Raw genomic sequence first — 16,546 nt, forward strand, 5'->3', positions numbered from 1 at the left:
ATTCAAATGGGACCCCGCTCTTGTCTAAGTAACCCACTCTCAGACAGATCTGCTGTATAACTTACTCCTCCCTTAGTGCGCAGAGCCCCAAACAATATTCTGATCCCCCACCTCTCTCTCTTTTGTCCAGGCCCAGGAAGGTCTATATAGCTGCAGGTATTGTGTGTGCAGTTAATATCGACTGTGTGTTCGCCTTTGAAGTCAAACATGAAGGCTTGTTTTAAATATTTTATTGAAAATAACACCAGCAAAAAAATAATAATAAAAAAAAAATCTATAGATTCTATGTGGAATTATGCAATTGCAAATAACACAACTAAAGAATTCATTGGGAAAAATAACAAAAATGAAAGAGTATTTTTCCTTTAAAAAGTTTGTCCAATACTCCCAGTGCATCCATCAAATATATTTAATCCAAGTGTTTGATGCAGTGAGAAAGAAGAACTGTCTGCCTTTAGTTGTGCGCACACTTTGCAGTCAATGTGCACGTGCTCCGTCAGAAAGTTGGGAGAGAGAAGGGGTTTGGACTAATAGCTGAGACCATTATCACCTATAGGTTAGCGCACGTGTTGCTGTCTTCTCTCTCTCTCTCTCTCTCTCTCTCTCTCTCTGTGTGTGTGTGTGTGTGTGTGTGTGTGTGTGAGAGAGAGAGAGAGAGAGAGAGAGAGAGAGAGAGAGAGAGAGATCGGAGCTCATTCACTCTCTTGGCCCGAGGGGTCTACATAAGTATGTATTAGAAATAAACAGTGGATAAATAAATAATGACCCTCACAATGCGCGGGGTAGCCTTTTGTGTTAAAGTAATGATGTTGGCTGTTAACCTTCAAGTTTTTAACTTGACACAGTTTCATTTGCAGTGAGAACGCATGTTTTTCACTAAGATAGAACGGTATAGAAAAAAAAATGAATGGGCATGTTAATTGGCTTAACATATCTGTTCCTTTTACTTTTATGTTACTTGAAGCTAAAGTATAGTATATTGTATTTTTTTTATATTATATACTTGGGTTTATATATACTAATTTTTTCTCCTTGCTCATACATTTTTAACTTATTTTAAAATTGTAATTTATAGAAGTGTTAATACCATATTTCCTGACAAGTTGTGTATTTATTTATATATATTTTATGGGGGGTTAACCCACCTGAACTCAGTTTACCCATCTTTATTTGTGGAATAGACATTACCCACTTTTTATGATGACATTAATCTTTGACATAAATTCATAGTATACATCATAGAAAGTATAGTATCAAAATCATTTAAATTATATGACGACATGGTCTTTAAAATGGAAAAAAGCATAAATGAATGCTTTTCTGAAAATACAATTAGTTTTTGTTTATATTAGTGTTTGTGATGCCTTATCATCACCACCTGGATGTCATATGTTTAGTGCCTTAATAATTTATCACTACCATTATATATTTTTTCATTTAACTAGAAACACACCTCATTTTATTCTCACTATAAACCAAAGAAAGACAACTTATCCCAGAATATTTCACTTTTTTCCCAGGTAGGTATAGTTTCTCCATTATAGTCCACACCCGGCGCAGTGCGCATGCGTCACCAGGTAGCCCCGCACCGTTTTTATGGCCAGGTGAGTCGATCCGGTCCAGGTAAAAAGTAACGACTGACTCTGGGACCGAAGGCTCAATGAGATAACACGGCGCCACATCAACCCAAAAAACCACCAAAGGCAGCAGAAGACAAAGAATGTCAATTATGGGCAAAATGGGGGAATGGCAGGTATGTGCTGCTTACTTTAAGACAAAGACACGGCTGTGAAAATCTGTAAAAACTGTCAAAGTGTCGACTTGTTGTAGGATAAGACTTCATAGGGAGCGTAGAAACCTCCTAAACGAGATGGTATAGGTTAATACTCTTCTATGTAGTCTGTATCACAGTTGATTTTTATTAGACAAGAGATCATATGACGAAGTTACAGATGTTTTATTTTGGGAAGCCCTGTTTGGCGGTGTTAGAGCCCTACACGTCAAATTGGCAACCCCCCTTGTTTTGCTCTGAAAAAAACGCTAAGAGGGTTGATCGCATGTTGCTATAGGCCGTAGACTCCTTTATCATTTCAGGTATTGGAAAATATACGTATAATTTTTCACAGAAATTGGTAATCGAGTGAAAAGACACGTGACGACATGTGTGGTTGTTTTGGTCAACAGTGGAGTATTGACGAAATACGGGGCTATTCGAGATTATCTTCTGTGCGTCTGTGGAGTAAAATATGTAACTTTTCATAAATGAACGCGTATATTTATGGCTGTTCCAAGCCTATTGATGTAAAGTTAGAAAAAACATCACATGGGTTTTGTCCTGCTGTAATGGGTTGCCTGGGATTAACTGAAATGATGGCCTTGTTTTTGGTTTTGGAGGATTTCACCATCGAACTGAGATCCTTTGCTGAAATCAAACACTTTGGTTTCACTCCTAAAAAAAAAAAAAAAGATCACCACCACAGACAACCAGGCCAAATCTCTCAAACAGGCACATGCATAGTTGTCATTGTGAGCCAGTTTCATCGCTCCTCTCTCATTAATAACAACTGGCCGTAAAGGTACCCCACCAAAAATGGTAATCCAGGTTTTAAAGGAGAGGGGCCAACGCCTTAAAGAGCTGGCGACCTGTCTGCTGACCCACGACCTGCTGAGGTGAAGGCTGGGCCGGCGACAGGGCAGAGCCAGGCTCCCCTAGCCGGTCATTCAAATGAAACGAGCCCATGTTGTTGTGTTAATTATTTACATTCCCCCAAACCCTGTGCCCTTACAGGTAGTCAATGGACCTGTATGGCCGCTTCGAATGGGTCACCTTTTTAACATAACACTGAAAGAATAGCCTCTCAAGGTCTCCAGTCTCGATGGGATTAAAATAACAGTTTAGGAAAAATCAGGGTTGGCAACAAAGTGTGTGACAGGGAGGTCTTCGCCTAGCGAGGCATGCTCTTTTCACACCAAGTCCTAAAAATAAAAGAAACAAACAGCTTAATCAATAAGAGGTTGGATTCTGAAGAGCTGAGCTTGATTTTTGGCAACAAGTTCACAAAAAAAGTTATTTAACATCAGCGCAGCTCCAAACACATTGCGCCATTTTATCATATTAATATGACTTAAAATAACATTTCGAGAGTCTGCTTTGTTTTTCTATAGGCTGGGAAATATATGTAAAAAAAAATATTTAAAAATCCTCCCAGGTGCATGCAGGTCCCCATGCATGACTATACCCCGCTTTCTCACTGAACAGTAGAAATAATAAGCATGTCTAGTGTCTTGCTGCTTTAGTTTTTACCTGTGTGCTGTCCATTGGTGTTGTGTGAGCAGATGGGGGGAATCAAACGGCTGTTGATATGCTAATGAGGCCCTGTGCCAGTGTTATTACAGTGCTGCTCCAGCCCTTCACTTCCACCATTAGAGGGAGACCTCAGAGCGCAAGACAGACAGCAGCCCACAGCTTCAATAAAACTAGTTTTTCTGAGCGGGGGAGCACAATTCACTGACTGAAAACAAGGCTAAGGCGATACCTATACTCAATATCCACCTCAACAACCCATGAAAATGCTCTGGAAATTAACTGATAACATTAAATATGAAGAATGCGAGGTAAGGGGCTCCTCTTTGATTTTTAAAAAATTTTATTTATATTTTTGAGATATACTAGGATAAGTTTTATAAGGGATATGTTGTGATTTTTTGTCAAAATCTGTCACTGTTTTGACAGTTGTTAGTGAGCACATTTAATTCAGTTGGAGGATGAATATTTCCATGATCTTGATCTTTAATGATTTAAACAGGTTGCTATTTTGTACATATTTGTATATAATAATAATATTAATAATAATAATAATAATAATAATAATATGACATATGGCAACTGCAAGCCTATTTAATGTATTGGCTGCATTAATTAAATCAGACTGGTGATTTAAAAAAACCCCAGATGCTTATTTTTATCTTCAAGTTCAGAAAAAAAAATAGTGTCCAAAAAAATTAAATGTCATGTGGTAAATAACTGAAGATAAAAAAATATTTTGAAACCATGTAGCCTACATCTTAACATACATTTAATTAAAAATAATTATTGGAGTATATGGCAAATGTAACGCTCGTGAAGCCTATTTTATTCAGTGTTTAAAAGGGCATGGAAATTTACCCCTTTAGTTTTATATGTCTTTGCAATTTGAGCCGTTAGATTTGTGCAGCGTGTGTGTGTGTGCAGTGCATACGCTGAGTGATTGTTGTTATGGGCATAGACAGAAAGTTTGGCAGTAATATCAGGGACTTGTTTAGGAGTGGAGAAGCCAGTCGGACGTGTTTTCACCCGCGTCTGGAGAGGACGGGGACGTCCAAGAGCAGGAAAAACAAACGCGTTCCACGTTATGGTGGCTTTGAGCTCTACAGGCTTATTTTTCCGCTGGTGTAAATGCAAAAAAAAGCAATATTTGCTATCGAAATCAAGTCCCAACCCAGCGTTTCATAATTGCATAATGCGTAAATAGGTAAGAAGGGCAGTGGAGCTTTTAGCCGTGCGTAAAAGTTGGTTGGAGCTTTCGGATCCGAGCGGCCCTATCATAGACTTTGGGAATCTATTTTTTTTTTTTTTTGCTCTGTCTTTCCGAGTGAAAGTTAAAAGTTAGCCGGCGTGGCGGTGGGGTTTGGAGTCGAGGAAAAACCCGTGGATTAATTCGGTGGAGAGAGAGAAAGAAAGAAAGAGAGAGGGAGAAAGAGAGAGAGAGAGAGAGAGAGAGGAGCCCCATGGAGGAAGGCTCGCCGCCGGAGTCTGAGGTGGAAAACAAAGGGACGGGCCGTAAAAATGTGCCGGTCGGGATGCCCTTAGCGTCGTCTGCTGGATTTTCACCCAATTCAGAGGTGCACATTGTTTCCTTCCACGGCTTCTTCCTTCTTTCCCCCCCTCTCTCTCTCTCTTTCTCTCTCTCTCTCTGGTCCTCCTCCCTTCATTCCTATGTCTTTCTTTCACTTTTGCGCTTTGGCCCTGGGACCCTTTTAAAATGCCCCCCCTCCAACCCCCCAACACCCCCCCCCCCCGCCTCCCTCTCTCTCTGATTCGTCAGACGAGAGTGAATGTCCCTCTTTTTGTCTCTCTCTCTCCACTCCCTCCTCACTCACTCCCTCTTTCTCTCTCTCTCCCTCTCTCTCTCGCTCTCTCTCTCTCTCCATCTGATTAGATATACTGATTCCTCCTTTCAATGGACGTCATTTAAGCGCAGACTCCTGCCTTGAGTTGCGTCCTCCGCTTCACGCCCGATTTCCGACCATTCTTTTCCTTATTATTAAGTATTCCTGTAATATTAATAGTCATGAATACCTTCTATTAGGAGTCCAAGAGGGAAGAAGAAGAAGCGGCTCTTTTTTGCTAATATGAGCTCAAGCGAGGGGACGGCAGCACTGTGATAGAAACCAGGAGAACGGGGGAAAAGGGGGATACCAAGAAAAACTTTTCAACCCAAATCCGCCAGCACGACCGCATATCTGCATTTTTAGACTCAAATGAAGGGCAGCGGGGATCTAACCAATTATTTCTGATGGATTATCGTCCTGCTGCTGTGGCGCATATCTGACCGCCGGGGCCACCGTGATCTTGCAGTAGAGAAGAGTCATTTCTGGGGGCTTAATTTTTTGTTTTGCTCGTAAATTCCCTTTGCTTCCCCCCTCCCTGCACACTCAACGTGTTTTTGAACTGATTATTCTTTTCTTGAATCGCTCCAAAAATCCGTACAGATGTTAGTGCACAGTTTTTCCGCGATGGTAAGTTGTAACGAGCCTCACCGTGCTCAGATACTTCGACTTTTGTTCCTAATACATTTTCCGATTGGCTTATGGCATTATGTGTTTTTTTTTTTGTCCGCTGAAAATTGTTTTGCCAAGCTTGCATGCTTACAAACTGTGGGCCTTCTTGTGAAAAATGCAGAAAAAAAGCATGGTTCAGTATTTGTTTGAGGGCATTTTCACCTCCGAAATTTCGATGCATCCTTTCATTATTTACTTTGAGCATTTTAACATCATGTTTTGTTATTTCTCAGAACTTTGTGGTCATGTGATCTGTGTGTGGCTTTGCTGTTTTTATTATTTATAATCCGTTTGAGAGATAATAGTTTTAATTCGATATAGAGTCCACACTTGATCTAATTCCTGTCATCCACTTGGGCAATACATTAGATAATGCCCCACTATTAGCCCGCAGAGCATTCAGCAGTGAAAACAAAACAAAAAATCTCATTCTTTTATGGCTCCATCTTTTTCAACCCCGTGTTATTATCTAAAACACCCTCGTTCTGATGTGTCTCTCCCCGCCAGGATCGCCATGACGGCACCAGCAACGGGACAGCCAGGCTACCTCAGCTGGGCGGCGTGGGCCAGAGTCCCTACACCAGCGCCCCTCCGCTCTCCCACACTCCGAACTCGGACTTCCAGCCCCCGTACTTCCCCCCGCCCTACCAGCCCATCTACCCGCAGTCTCAGGATCCTTACTCGCACGTCAACGACCCGTACTCCCTCAACTCCCTGCACGCCCAGCCGCAGCCGCAGCACCCGGGCTGGCCGGGCCAGAGGCAGGGTCAGGAGAGCGGCCTGCTGCACCAGCACCGCGGCCTGCCCCACCAGCTGTGCCGGGAGTACCGCAGGGAGGTGCTCCTACCGTCCGGCCACGGCATCGATACGGGACTGTCGGACTCTATCCCTATCCATGGAATACCTCACTCTTTAGAAGACGTTCAGGTAAGCTAACATTCAGCTGGTTAACTTTTTTATTTGAGCCTACTCGTTGTTGTTGTTTTTTTAAATTTTTTATTTAATACTGTTGTCATTATGAATTTTAGGCCCAGGAGGTATTATAATATATATTTTAATTATTATCATCAGGATTATTGTTATTAGCCTATAAGTAGCAGTAGTGGTGGTGGTGATATTATTTTTATTTTGAATATTATTATTCCTACCCTCCTATTAATAATTACTATTAGTAGTATTAGTATTAGTATTAATATTAGTATTAGTAAGATAATAGTATTAGTAGCCTACTATTATTATTACTATACAATGGCAGTGTAGAGAGCCGCATGAAATTAGCTAGGTTCGGATAGCTCATAATAACTCTTAATACAGCCAGTTTTTTCAGATTTAAAAAAATGAACATGTAAAAAATATTTTAAATGTTGTCAGGATTAAATCAAGCAGCATAATTATGAATCGTTATTTTCACCTATAAAAGACAGTTTTTAAACCAGTATTATCACTCCAAAAATGCTGGTAATTGCCACAGTAAATTTGATATGGCTGATCAAATATCACTTCATTAAAAATAAATTTAAAAAATACCTTTCTATTAGATCGTCTGATTTTATTTGTGTTCTCTATTCAAAAACCCTCGGTCAAACGCAGATTAAGTGAGCCGTGCTGTGCGAGCAATAACATTATAATACATACAGAACAGAATTACAATACACAGTACAGAAAGCGCTTTGTACATACAGTAGGCTATAGGCACCATTTATTGAAGTTGAATCGCTGTGTGAATCCTAAAATTGTCAATAACCCTCAGTCTTATTGAGAGAATTCTTCCCAGTTTTTCGTCAGAAACAAACACCAATAATGCCTAATTAGTTCATAGGCCTTTAATAGGCTGCGCTGCCGTAATTACTATCCAATCTAGATTAGTAGTTTCCTTGTGAGTAGAGCCAATCTGAGGGCGAAATTAGGTCAAGATTATGGGGCGACACAGCTTCGTTATTTAAGTCTGTGTTGTGATCTAATGTAATGTGTCCATCAGTGTAACTCACTGAAAACACTGATGGGCAATAATAACAGGTATAGGCCTACAGAGCCTCCATGTTGGATGATTGTGGCCGCTAATTGTGTCAGGCTTTGTTCGTGCACAACACCCTGACGTGCGTTCACTTCTACACGACTGAGCCTAATATCCTTTTGTGTTTTCATACTAAAAATTGTCCATTTTTGCGTTTGTGTCTTAGCATGTCGAGGACCAAGGAATTCACATTCCCGACCAGACTGTAATTAAAAAAGGTAAGCAATTTCCTCCGAGATATCATGCATGTTTCTGCAAGCTGCACACCACTACGCTACACACACACACACACGCACACACACACGCACACACACACACACACACACACACACACACACACACACACACACACACACACACACACACACACGCACACGCACACGCACGCACACCATTCTGCTCGAGAGAACTCGATGCAATGCGGTAATGCCTGACTGATCCTAATACGCAGTAGCCTATTTTTCATTACATGGTTTCCAAGTGCATCAAACTGGCTGCACCTTTTTTTTTTTTCTCGATGATGGAATTTACTGTCAGCGTTTCAGAGCAGTGGAGAGATGAGTAGAGCTGGTGGGCTTTGTGGGCCTTGTTGTATTGATGGTCAAAGATATATAGGCCTAGACGATACTCGCACTTCAATGGTGGAAGCCAATAGCTGCAATCACGCTGCATGGTCAAATCTAAAATGGAAGTTGGTACCGCTGGATGGAGCATAGGCCTGCTCTGTGCGAGATGATAGTCTGTCTTTTATAGAGGGAGTGAAAACTCGGCGTGGAAAAACCAGGGGCTCTTTCTGAATATTTCAAAATGTAGCATTTCATATTTAGGGTATTTTAGTCACGGTTATTGGGCTATTGCTTCTGTATTTTTCTCCTTCTTTCTTCGAAATATATTTGCTATCAGAAATTCAGAATGATTTTTTTTATTGTTTAGGGTACAGCACGATGAGGCCTTTTCCACGGTCAGGTTTAAGAGCGTTTTGTCAGGTCAAATTAGATGCGCGCCAGATAGATCTTGAGAGATGCTCTGTCTGTCTTTCTTTCTTTCTTTCTTTCTTTCTTTCTTTCTTTCTTTCTTTCTTTCTTTTCCGTCCGCACATCAACATGATAATTGGCTTCTTATATTAGTAATCTCAAGAGTTCGTTTAACTCCTATTGTCTCTATTAGGCTCCCCTGAGCCATTAATGTCACAAGTGATCTATCCAAAGGCGCACAGTCCCCTTTGTCTCCGGTTACTGCACACCAAAACGGTGTAAAGCCCAGCGCCGAGCCCCCCCGATGTGAAATCACACACGGGCGACGGTGTTTTGCTGGATACTGAGGATATGTCAAAATAGGTAGACTTTACCATCTCCCGCGGTTGGTGCTGGTGCTTTGTGCACAGTGGATTCATAGCGTGGCGAGCGCCTTGGATAAAATGTAGGCTGCACGTTTGAGCGCTCAAATACTGGAGGTTTTGGTTTTCTGTTGTTGAGCCCTAAACATAAAAAAATAAGTGGTGTATTCTGGACAAAGACCAGACGAATGGAAATATTCAGCATTTGGTAAAGCTGTTATTGAACGAGAATTAGCCTATTACACCTAATTATGTGGCTACTTCTGCTACTATGGAATACAAACCTAGTGGCCATTATTATTATTATTATTATTGTTATTATTATTATTATTATTATTATTATTATTATTAGCCTATGTATTTCTTGTTGAAGTAGCTTTTGGTCTGTCCTTGTTGCTGAAAGTGTACACATGTGGTGCTGAACTCTAAATCCGGGGCCTAAATCCCCCCTTCTCATTTAGTTAAGGCTCTGCATTGCATGAAATTCACTGAGCACGGTCTCTCTCTCTTTCTCACCCCCTCCACCTCCTCTCTCCCTCCCTCCCTCCTCTCTCTCTCTCTCTACCCCACCATCCCGCTCTCTCTCCCTCCCTTGCTAGGTCCAGTGTCTTTATCCAAGAACAACAACGTCTCCGCCATCCCCATAAATAAGGACGGTCTTTTCGGAGGAGTGGTAAACCCCAACGAGGTGTTCTGCTCGGTTCCGGGTCGCCTGTCCCTCCTCAGCTCCACATCAAAGTACAAGGTCACGGTGGCGGAGGTGCAGAGACGCCTCTCGCCGCCCGAGTGCCTCAACGCCTCTCTGCTGGGCGGGGTGCTGAGGAGGTGAGCCTGAGCCTGACTGGATGGCTGCAAAATCTCCCTCTACCTCTGTCTCTGTACTCTTTCTCTCTCTCTGTGTGTCTGTATGTGTGCATCTCTCTCTCTCTCTCTCTCTCTCTCTCTCTCTCTCTCTCTCTCTCTCTCTCTCTCTCTCCCCCTCTCTCTCTCCTCTGTACCAAGAATAATTAAAATCGACCAACCATGACACCTAGCTCCTGCATTTAAAGCAGGAGGGGTCTGTTAAATTCCATATTAACTTCTCTAGCGCACTGGATCTCTCTCTCTCTCTCTCTCTCTCTCTCTCTCTCTCTCTCTCTCTCTCTCTCTCTCTCTCTCTCTCTCTCTCTCTCTCTCTCTCTCAAATTAATGTAGGCCTAGTCTGTTTCAACCCCAGCTCTATAGGCCCAGTGAAGGCATTACACATGAAAACATTGGTCTCCAGTGAACTGTCTATTGAAGTGCTGCAGCCAGTAATAGTGCTGCCTATTAAGTAGCGCTTTATTTATTCATTTTGTACAGTATTTGTCTGCTGGTAACCACGGGTTCAGTAGGCTGGCGCTCCTTTTGGTATTATTTATAGCTTCTATCAGGGATGTAACCCACCCAAACTCTATTTAGCCACCTTTTAATTTGTGGAATAGAGTTTACCACCCTTTTTAAGCTGGTGTAAATCTATATGAAATTAATTTTAGAGAATAAATCATAGTAGCACCAAATTGATATTATACAATTTGATATTATACAAAGACATGGTCCTAAAAATCAAACAAAACATAATTTATTTTTGACGAAATCATGTTGTTTATATTGGTGGTTGTTTGCCTGGAGACCATAGTTTACTCATGTTTTTATTTATCACTACATCACTAGTCAATATTATTATATATTTTGGATTAGGCTTCACATAGGCATATTTCCCTTAATGTCCATTTCAAGGGAAAATATGCCACTTCATGGCCCACTCAGACGAATTCCTACACATGAGCAATACTACAATGAATTTCTCCCTTTTCTTATTGTCACAGGGCCAAGTCTAAGAACGGAGGAAGGTCCTTAAGGGAGAAGTTGGATAAAATCGGCTTGAATCTACCTGCGGGCAGACGCAAGGCAGCGAACGTCACCTTGCTGACGTCACTAGTCGAAGGTAAGTCGGTGCCGTAAATCACGTTCTCACTCTCTTGCTCCCGCGATATCAGGTGCCTGCGAACGGGGTTTTTTCTTCTCTCTCTCTGTGTTGGAAATCAGCATATGCGCTCATCCGTGTAATTTGGACCGACTTTGCCTCGCAAGTAATAAAGCATGAAGGATATGTGTGTATGTGTGTGTGTGTGTGTGTGTGTATGTGTGTATAGAGAGAGAGAGAGAGAGAGAGAGAGAGAGAGAGAGAGAGAGAGAGAGAGAGAGAGAGAAAGAATGGTGCTGATAATTCTAGTGGCTTTGCAGCGTTGGCCTTCGCTTTCAGTAGCACACTTGCAGGTCCACGGCTGGCCTAGTTTATACACTCGATGAATTTGTGTTGAAGTCAAGTTAATTATTGAGTGCTGCTTGTTTATTGGGCAGTGTTGAGTTGTTTCACCTCATGGGTGAGATGTCGATTGATTTATTAACCCTGTATTGTTCCAAACATTATTGCAGCCTGAATATCACGGTATAGGCCTGCTTTTGTAATGGTAGCTTAATTCTTTCGTTAATAGCTTACCGTGCTGTGGTTTTCAGTGAGGATTTCTGTTGCATGCAAATGGCATGGCGCTGACCTATTGAGAGCTATATGTTTCGGGCCTATTAAAGAATAAATTAGTCAATTATGGTGCGGTGCAAAGATGCCTTTTTTCGCGACTGGATAAATCCATTTTGCTTGCAAAGTTGAACCTTATTATTCAGTGCAGTGGTATTTGGTGTGCCGTGGGTTTCAAAAGGTGAAAGCCTGCGATGGTTCATTGGTCCCTGTTAATCATTATTGCAGACGAGGACCGAATGCAATATTCATTGTGCTTCGTTGAAATTTGGTGCCGTATTGTAATGAGCCTGGAGAAATGTATGATTCTCGGTGATAAGGGAGCGGTGGGATGCGGGGACAGGGGGGAGGTGGTGGGATAGGAAGGCAGCCGGTTATTTAGTGAAGGGACACTGCGTTTTCTGAAGTGCTGTTATTGTTTATGATCCGCTCCATTTTATGGAAACGAGTTTACTGGACTTGAGCTTTGATGCTAATTGGCGCATGCGTTCTTCCGGAGCAGAGGCTTATGGGCAGGAAGCCCCGCAGTAAAAACCCAACTGGTTCAGGAAATTAAAACCAAAAGACTTGAAAAAATTCAACCAAAAAAAAGAAAGAAAAAAAAAAGAAGAGAGACGAGCTCAGACTCCGATGGAATGAAACCTGTAATTCTCATAGCTGAAGTATGTAAAGGGGGACCGAGATTTAGGTATAGCCCTTTAAAATTGCTTCCCCATGCCTCTGTGATCTGCTGGACTTTCAATAATGTGCAGGCATTGGTAATCAATGACATGGTGTTAAGCATGACGCTCCGTCTAATATTTCATATCCACTTATTGTCTCTCCCTCCATGTTGAGCCGTTCTCACGGTATGAAGGATGGGGCTCGACGTGTATTGACAACTCGTGGGCCCGTGTTTTATTATTATTTTTTATTATTATTGTTATTATATTATTATTATTATAAGGGTGTGTTGTTGGGAAGGTAGGCAGGTGCCATAGCCTTGCTGTCTGACTGGATAAATCAGAGTGGACCCTCTCTTCGGCTTAGATTAATCATGTGTTAAGCAGCGAGTGTTAACTGCTCTGTATTTGATGTCACCATATTTATTACGCAAACACATTCAACCCCATTTTTTCCCCTTTCTCAGGCGAAGCGGTACATCTTGCCAGGGATTTTGGTTATGTATGCGAGACTGAGTTTCCAGCCAAGGCAGTAGCTGAATATGTAAACCGTCAGCATTCCGACCCAAACGAACAAGTCCAAAGAAAAAACATGCTATTGGCAACGAAGTAAGTGCTATTATCACATTTCATTGTATCACACCAAATGGATCCGAGTCGGTGCCAATATAGGCTATGTGTTTATTGTGACAGTTTGCACGACACGCACGCAGAGGCACGCGCACACACACACACACACACACACACACACACACACACACACACACACACACACACACACACACACACGCACGCACGCACGCACAATTACATATTTTCAGCTTTATTAAAAATAATCTACTACAGTTGATAGACTTCACATGTAACCAACGTTGATGTTAAGTTCTTAAGTGCTTTTTAAACAAATAAGAGCAATTTTATCTGTCAGATGTGTGGCCATGGTATTTAGTTTGGCCAAACATTGGGTCTGCATTGCTTTATTTCCATCTCAATCCGCTAACACTATTGGTTAATATTAATTTACTTACTTACTTTTTTATCTGCCACACACTTGCACATGTTTTTTTGACATCTCTGCTAAATATGCATTTCATTCAAACCCTTCATTTCCCTTCTCTTACATAAGCGCTGATTCAAACACGTGCATGGATATATTATTAGATATGTTGCAGTGAAGCCTGCTGCTGTTGGTATGTCGACTAGGCCTCTGCCTCATCCACACGTAAAGCATTTTGTTTACCCTGTGATTTCACTGACACTGACACATTGCTGGGTCCCATCCAACGCCAACCTCCTTATTGTCTCGAAGATTGGTGTTGGTTATTTTTACTATGCGTTGCTGAAACATGGGAACTCCGGTGCAGAAACTTGCAAGGCATATAGAGGCGGAAAGGCCTGCGTTTAATATTGATGATGGACCCCTATAATCAAACAGCTGTCAGCTATAACCACCTATTAGAAGCTTTTTGAGTTTGATTGAGGCACAACTAGGGATGAAGTGGAGGGTAAACTACCTAAACTCACTTTACAAAGCTTTTTTATTCGCGGAATAGAGTTTATTCACCGTTTTAAGCTGATATAAATATTTATAACTCAAGTTCATCGAATGCATCATAGTAAGTAGGATCAAACTGATGTACTGTACGTTATATGAAGATATGGTATTTCAAAGGGGGGGAAAAAAGCATACATTCATGTTTATTTTTTCTGAAAGTATATATTTTTATTAGTGGATGTTTGCCTTTTGATGATCAGCGACTGGAGCTCATAGTTTACACTGCAAAAAAATGTCCACCTTACGTTATTAACGAGTCGTTTGTTCTCACATTCACTCTTAACATTTTATTTTTCTTAAAACAAGTGAAATATTGTGCCACTGGAGTGGGATAATTCCACTTGTTTCCAGTGTAGCTTCAGGACATTTTCCAGAAACAAGTGTTAATATCATGAAACAAGGCAGAATAAGAATAAGGCGAATCACTCACAATTCTTGAAAACAAGTTGATTTGCAAAAGGAAACATGGAGACATATCTCAACCCATTGGCTGATCATTTTTCACTTGTTTAAAAAAATTCTAATTTTAAAACCCAACAGGCCTGTGCAGGATTAACTGACTTGTTTAAGATGGACATGTTTGCAGTGTGCTTTCCACTTTATTTTGTACCACGACATGACTGGACACCAGCGTGCGTGCAGGGCTTTCCGGGGCTGTGGTTTTGGTCATTAACACGCCGCTGTCTTCGCCTCTGTTTTTAGGCAAATCTGCAAAGAGTTCACAGACCTGCTGTCCCAGGACCGCTCGCCGCTGGGAAACTCTCGACCGCAGCCTATTCTTGAACCGGGGATCCAGAGCTGTTTGACCCACTTCAGTCTAATCTCGCACGGTTTCGGGACCCCGGCCATGTGCGCGGCCATCACGGCCCTCCAGAACTATCTGACCGAGGCTATCAAAGCCATGGACAAAATGTACCTCAACAACAACCCCAACAGTCACTCAGACAGCGGCACTAAAGGCGGAGACAAAGACGAGAAGCACAGAAAGTGATTTTTTTTCTTCTCTCTCTCCATCCCACCTTCACCTGAGGGCCCAGACCCCCCCCATCCGCCCCCCACTACCACCCCCCCAACCCCCCACCCACCCCCCGACGCCCCGGCCCCCCCACCCATCCAATATAAATATTATAAATACCTTATAAATACTATTGATCAAGTTAAACGTGCCACTTCTTCCTGATCTTGCGCGGTTTTACATGTTTTTTTTTGTTGTTTTTACTACACCATCCCATTTTGGATTCACGGGGAAAAACGACGCAAGAATCTTCTTCTTCTACTTCTTCTTCTTCTTCCACCGCCATCACCACCACCACCCCAACCGTAAGAAATGTTATTATTAAAAAAAAGAAAAAAAAGAAAGAGAAAAAAGCTGCAGAGGAACAGCTCCAGGGAGAGGAAAAGGTGTCTTGCCTCAGCCAGAGGACTTTTTATGTACTCCCCTTATTTTTTATGAGCTGCAACGAACGGACTGAAATCCAGCGACCCCTCTATATCTCAATTTTACGATTGTGAACCGTATGACAAAAAAAGAAGCTAAAAAGAGGATGAATTCTTATCAGTATTGTGAATAATAAACTTGAAAAAAACAAAAAGAGAAAATCCACAGAGCTCCATGCCATGACTTCAGTTGTAGACTCTCTCTCTCACACACTCTTCTCCAAGCGACCAACTTGAACTTTTTGAATTTCAACACGATTCACGGTTATATAAGGGAATCAGTGTTCATGTATGTATATATTTATTTATGTGTAATTTAATGGGAATTGTAAATATGGTGCGTCTGTTGAAACTTCTTTTTTTATTTATCTGGTGCCTCCTGTTTTAGTGGGTTTGAATATTCGGTTAGTTCTTCATGTGATTTTATGGTTCTTAGAAAACAGAAGTTTGGGGTATTTTTATTTCTCTGGGATATTTCAATTCAGCCCTCTTGTAGCATGTTGAGGCGACATTGAAGCAAGTGAACAAATTTAATAGAAATAAACTTCCATTTCTCTCTCTATATATCATCCTTATTCAGTTTTTTTTTTATTTGAGACAGAGCATAAGTGAGACCCTGACGAGAACTGTTTTTTGTGTTTCTATTTTCTTGTTTTTATACAAGCTTTTATGTGTTGTGCCAATCAGAATACGTTTCACCTCTTGTTCTCTCCTTGAAGCACCATAAAAGCAATAAATGGAATATTGTCTTTTTTTAAATGTTCGAAGACATTCAAAAGAAAACATTTTTTGGGACCACCTGATATCTTGTTATGTCCGATAATGTCCAAAAATTGGAGGCGGTTTTAGCTGTATTGTATAGACATGTGCTGGCAATAGTTCCCATGCCTGTCAATGTATTATAGTCCTTTGTTGCCCAGAAAAAAAATAAATATTTGATACGCTTCATGTCGATTTTTATTCATATCTTTTAATTTTTTATTCACTGGTTGATTCGCCCGGGTGTTTTTTTTTTTGTCTTGGCAGTTTTTTTTTCTATTCAGTACGGTTACAGTAATTGAGTTTAAGTCTCCCCTGACGATTGCTCCTTGCAATAAGCAGCTGAACTCATTGTTTCCCTCAAGTATAATAAAAAAAAATCTTACTTTAAACTCCCTAGTTCAGA

The 16,546-nt window shown here is 41.3% G+C and overlaps 1 protein-coding gene across 5 annotated transcripts; it reads left to right on the forward strand.

Annotated features, from left to right (window-relative positions):
- Window positions 1–1,718: 1,718 nt before the first annotated feature.
- On the forward strand, window positions 1,719–16,319 carry tfap2a (transcription factor AP-2 alpha). 5 transcript variants are annotated; one of them, XM_071906345.2, is made up of 8 exons: window positions 4,311–4,881; window positions 5,752–5,778; window positions 6,328–6,747; window positions 8,001–8,052; window positions 9,770–9,995; window positions 11,018–11,136; window positions 12,857–12,998; window positions 14,647–16,319. In XM_071906345.2, the coding sequence occupies exons 1-8, from the start codon at window positions 4,768–4,770 to the stop codon at window positions 14,933–14,935; spliced, it is 1,389 nt and encodes a 462-aa protein (XP_071762446.1). In that variant the 5' UTR covers window positions 4,311–4,767; the 3' UTR covers window positions 14,936–16,319. The 5 variants fall into 5 exon arrangements, with proteins under 5 accessions (XP_071762449.1, XP_071762446.1, XP_071762447.1 ...); XM_071906346.2 differs by having other exon boundaries at window positions 9,776–9,995; XM_078291462.1 differs by having other exon boundaries at window positions 4,794–4,881; window positions 5,349–5,778.
- The last annotated feature ends 227 nt before the right edge of the window (window positions 16,320–16,546 follow it).

The sequence above is a fragment of the Centroberyx gerrardi genome, chromosome 22 (genome assembly GCF_048128805.1).
Source record: "Centroberyx gerrardi isolate f3 chromosome 22, fCenGer3.hap1.cur.20231027, whole genome shotgun sequence".
Taxonomy (NCBI): Eukaryota; Metazoa; Chordata; class Actinopteri; order Beryciformes; family Berycidae; genus Centroberyx; species Centroberyx gerrardi.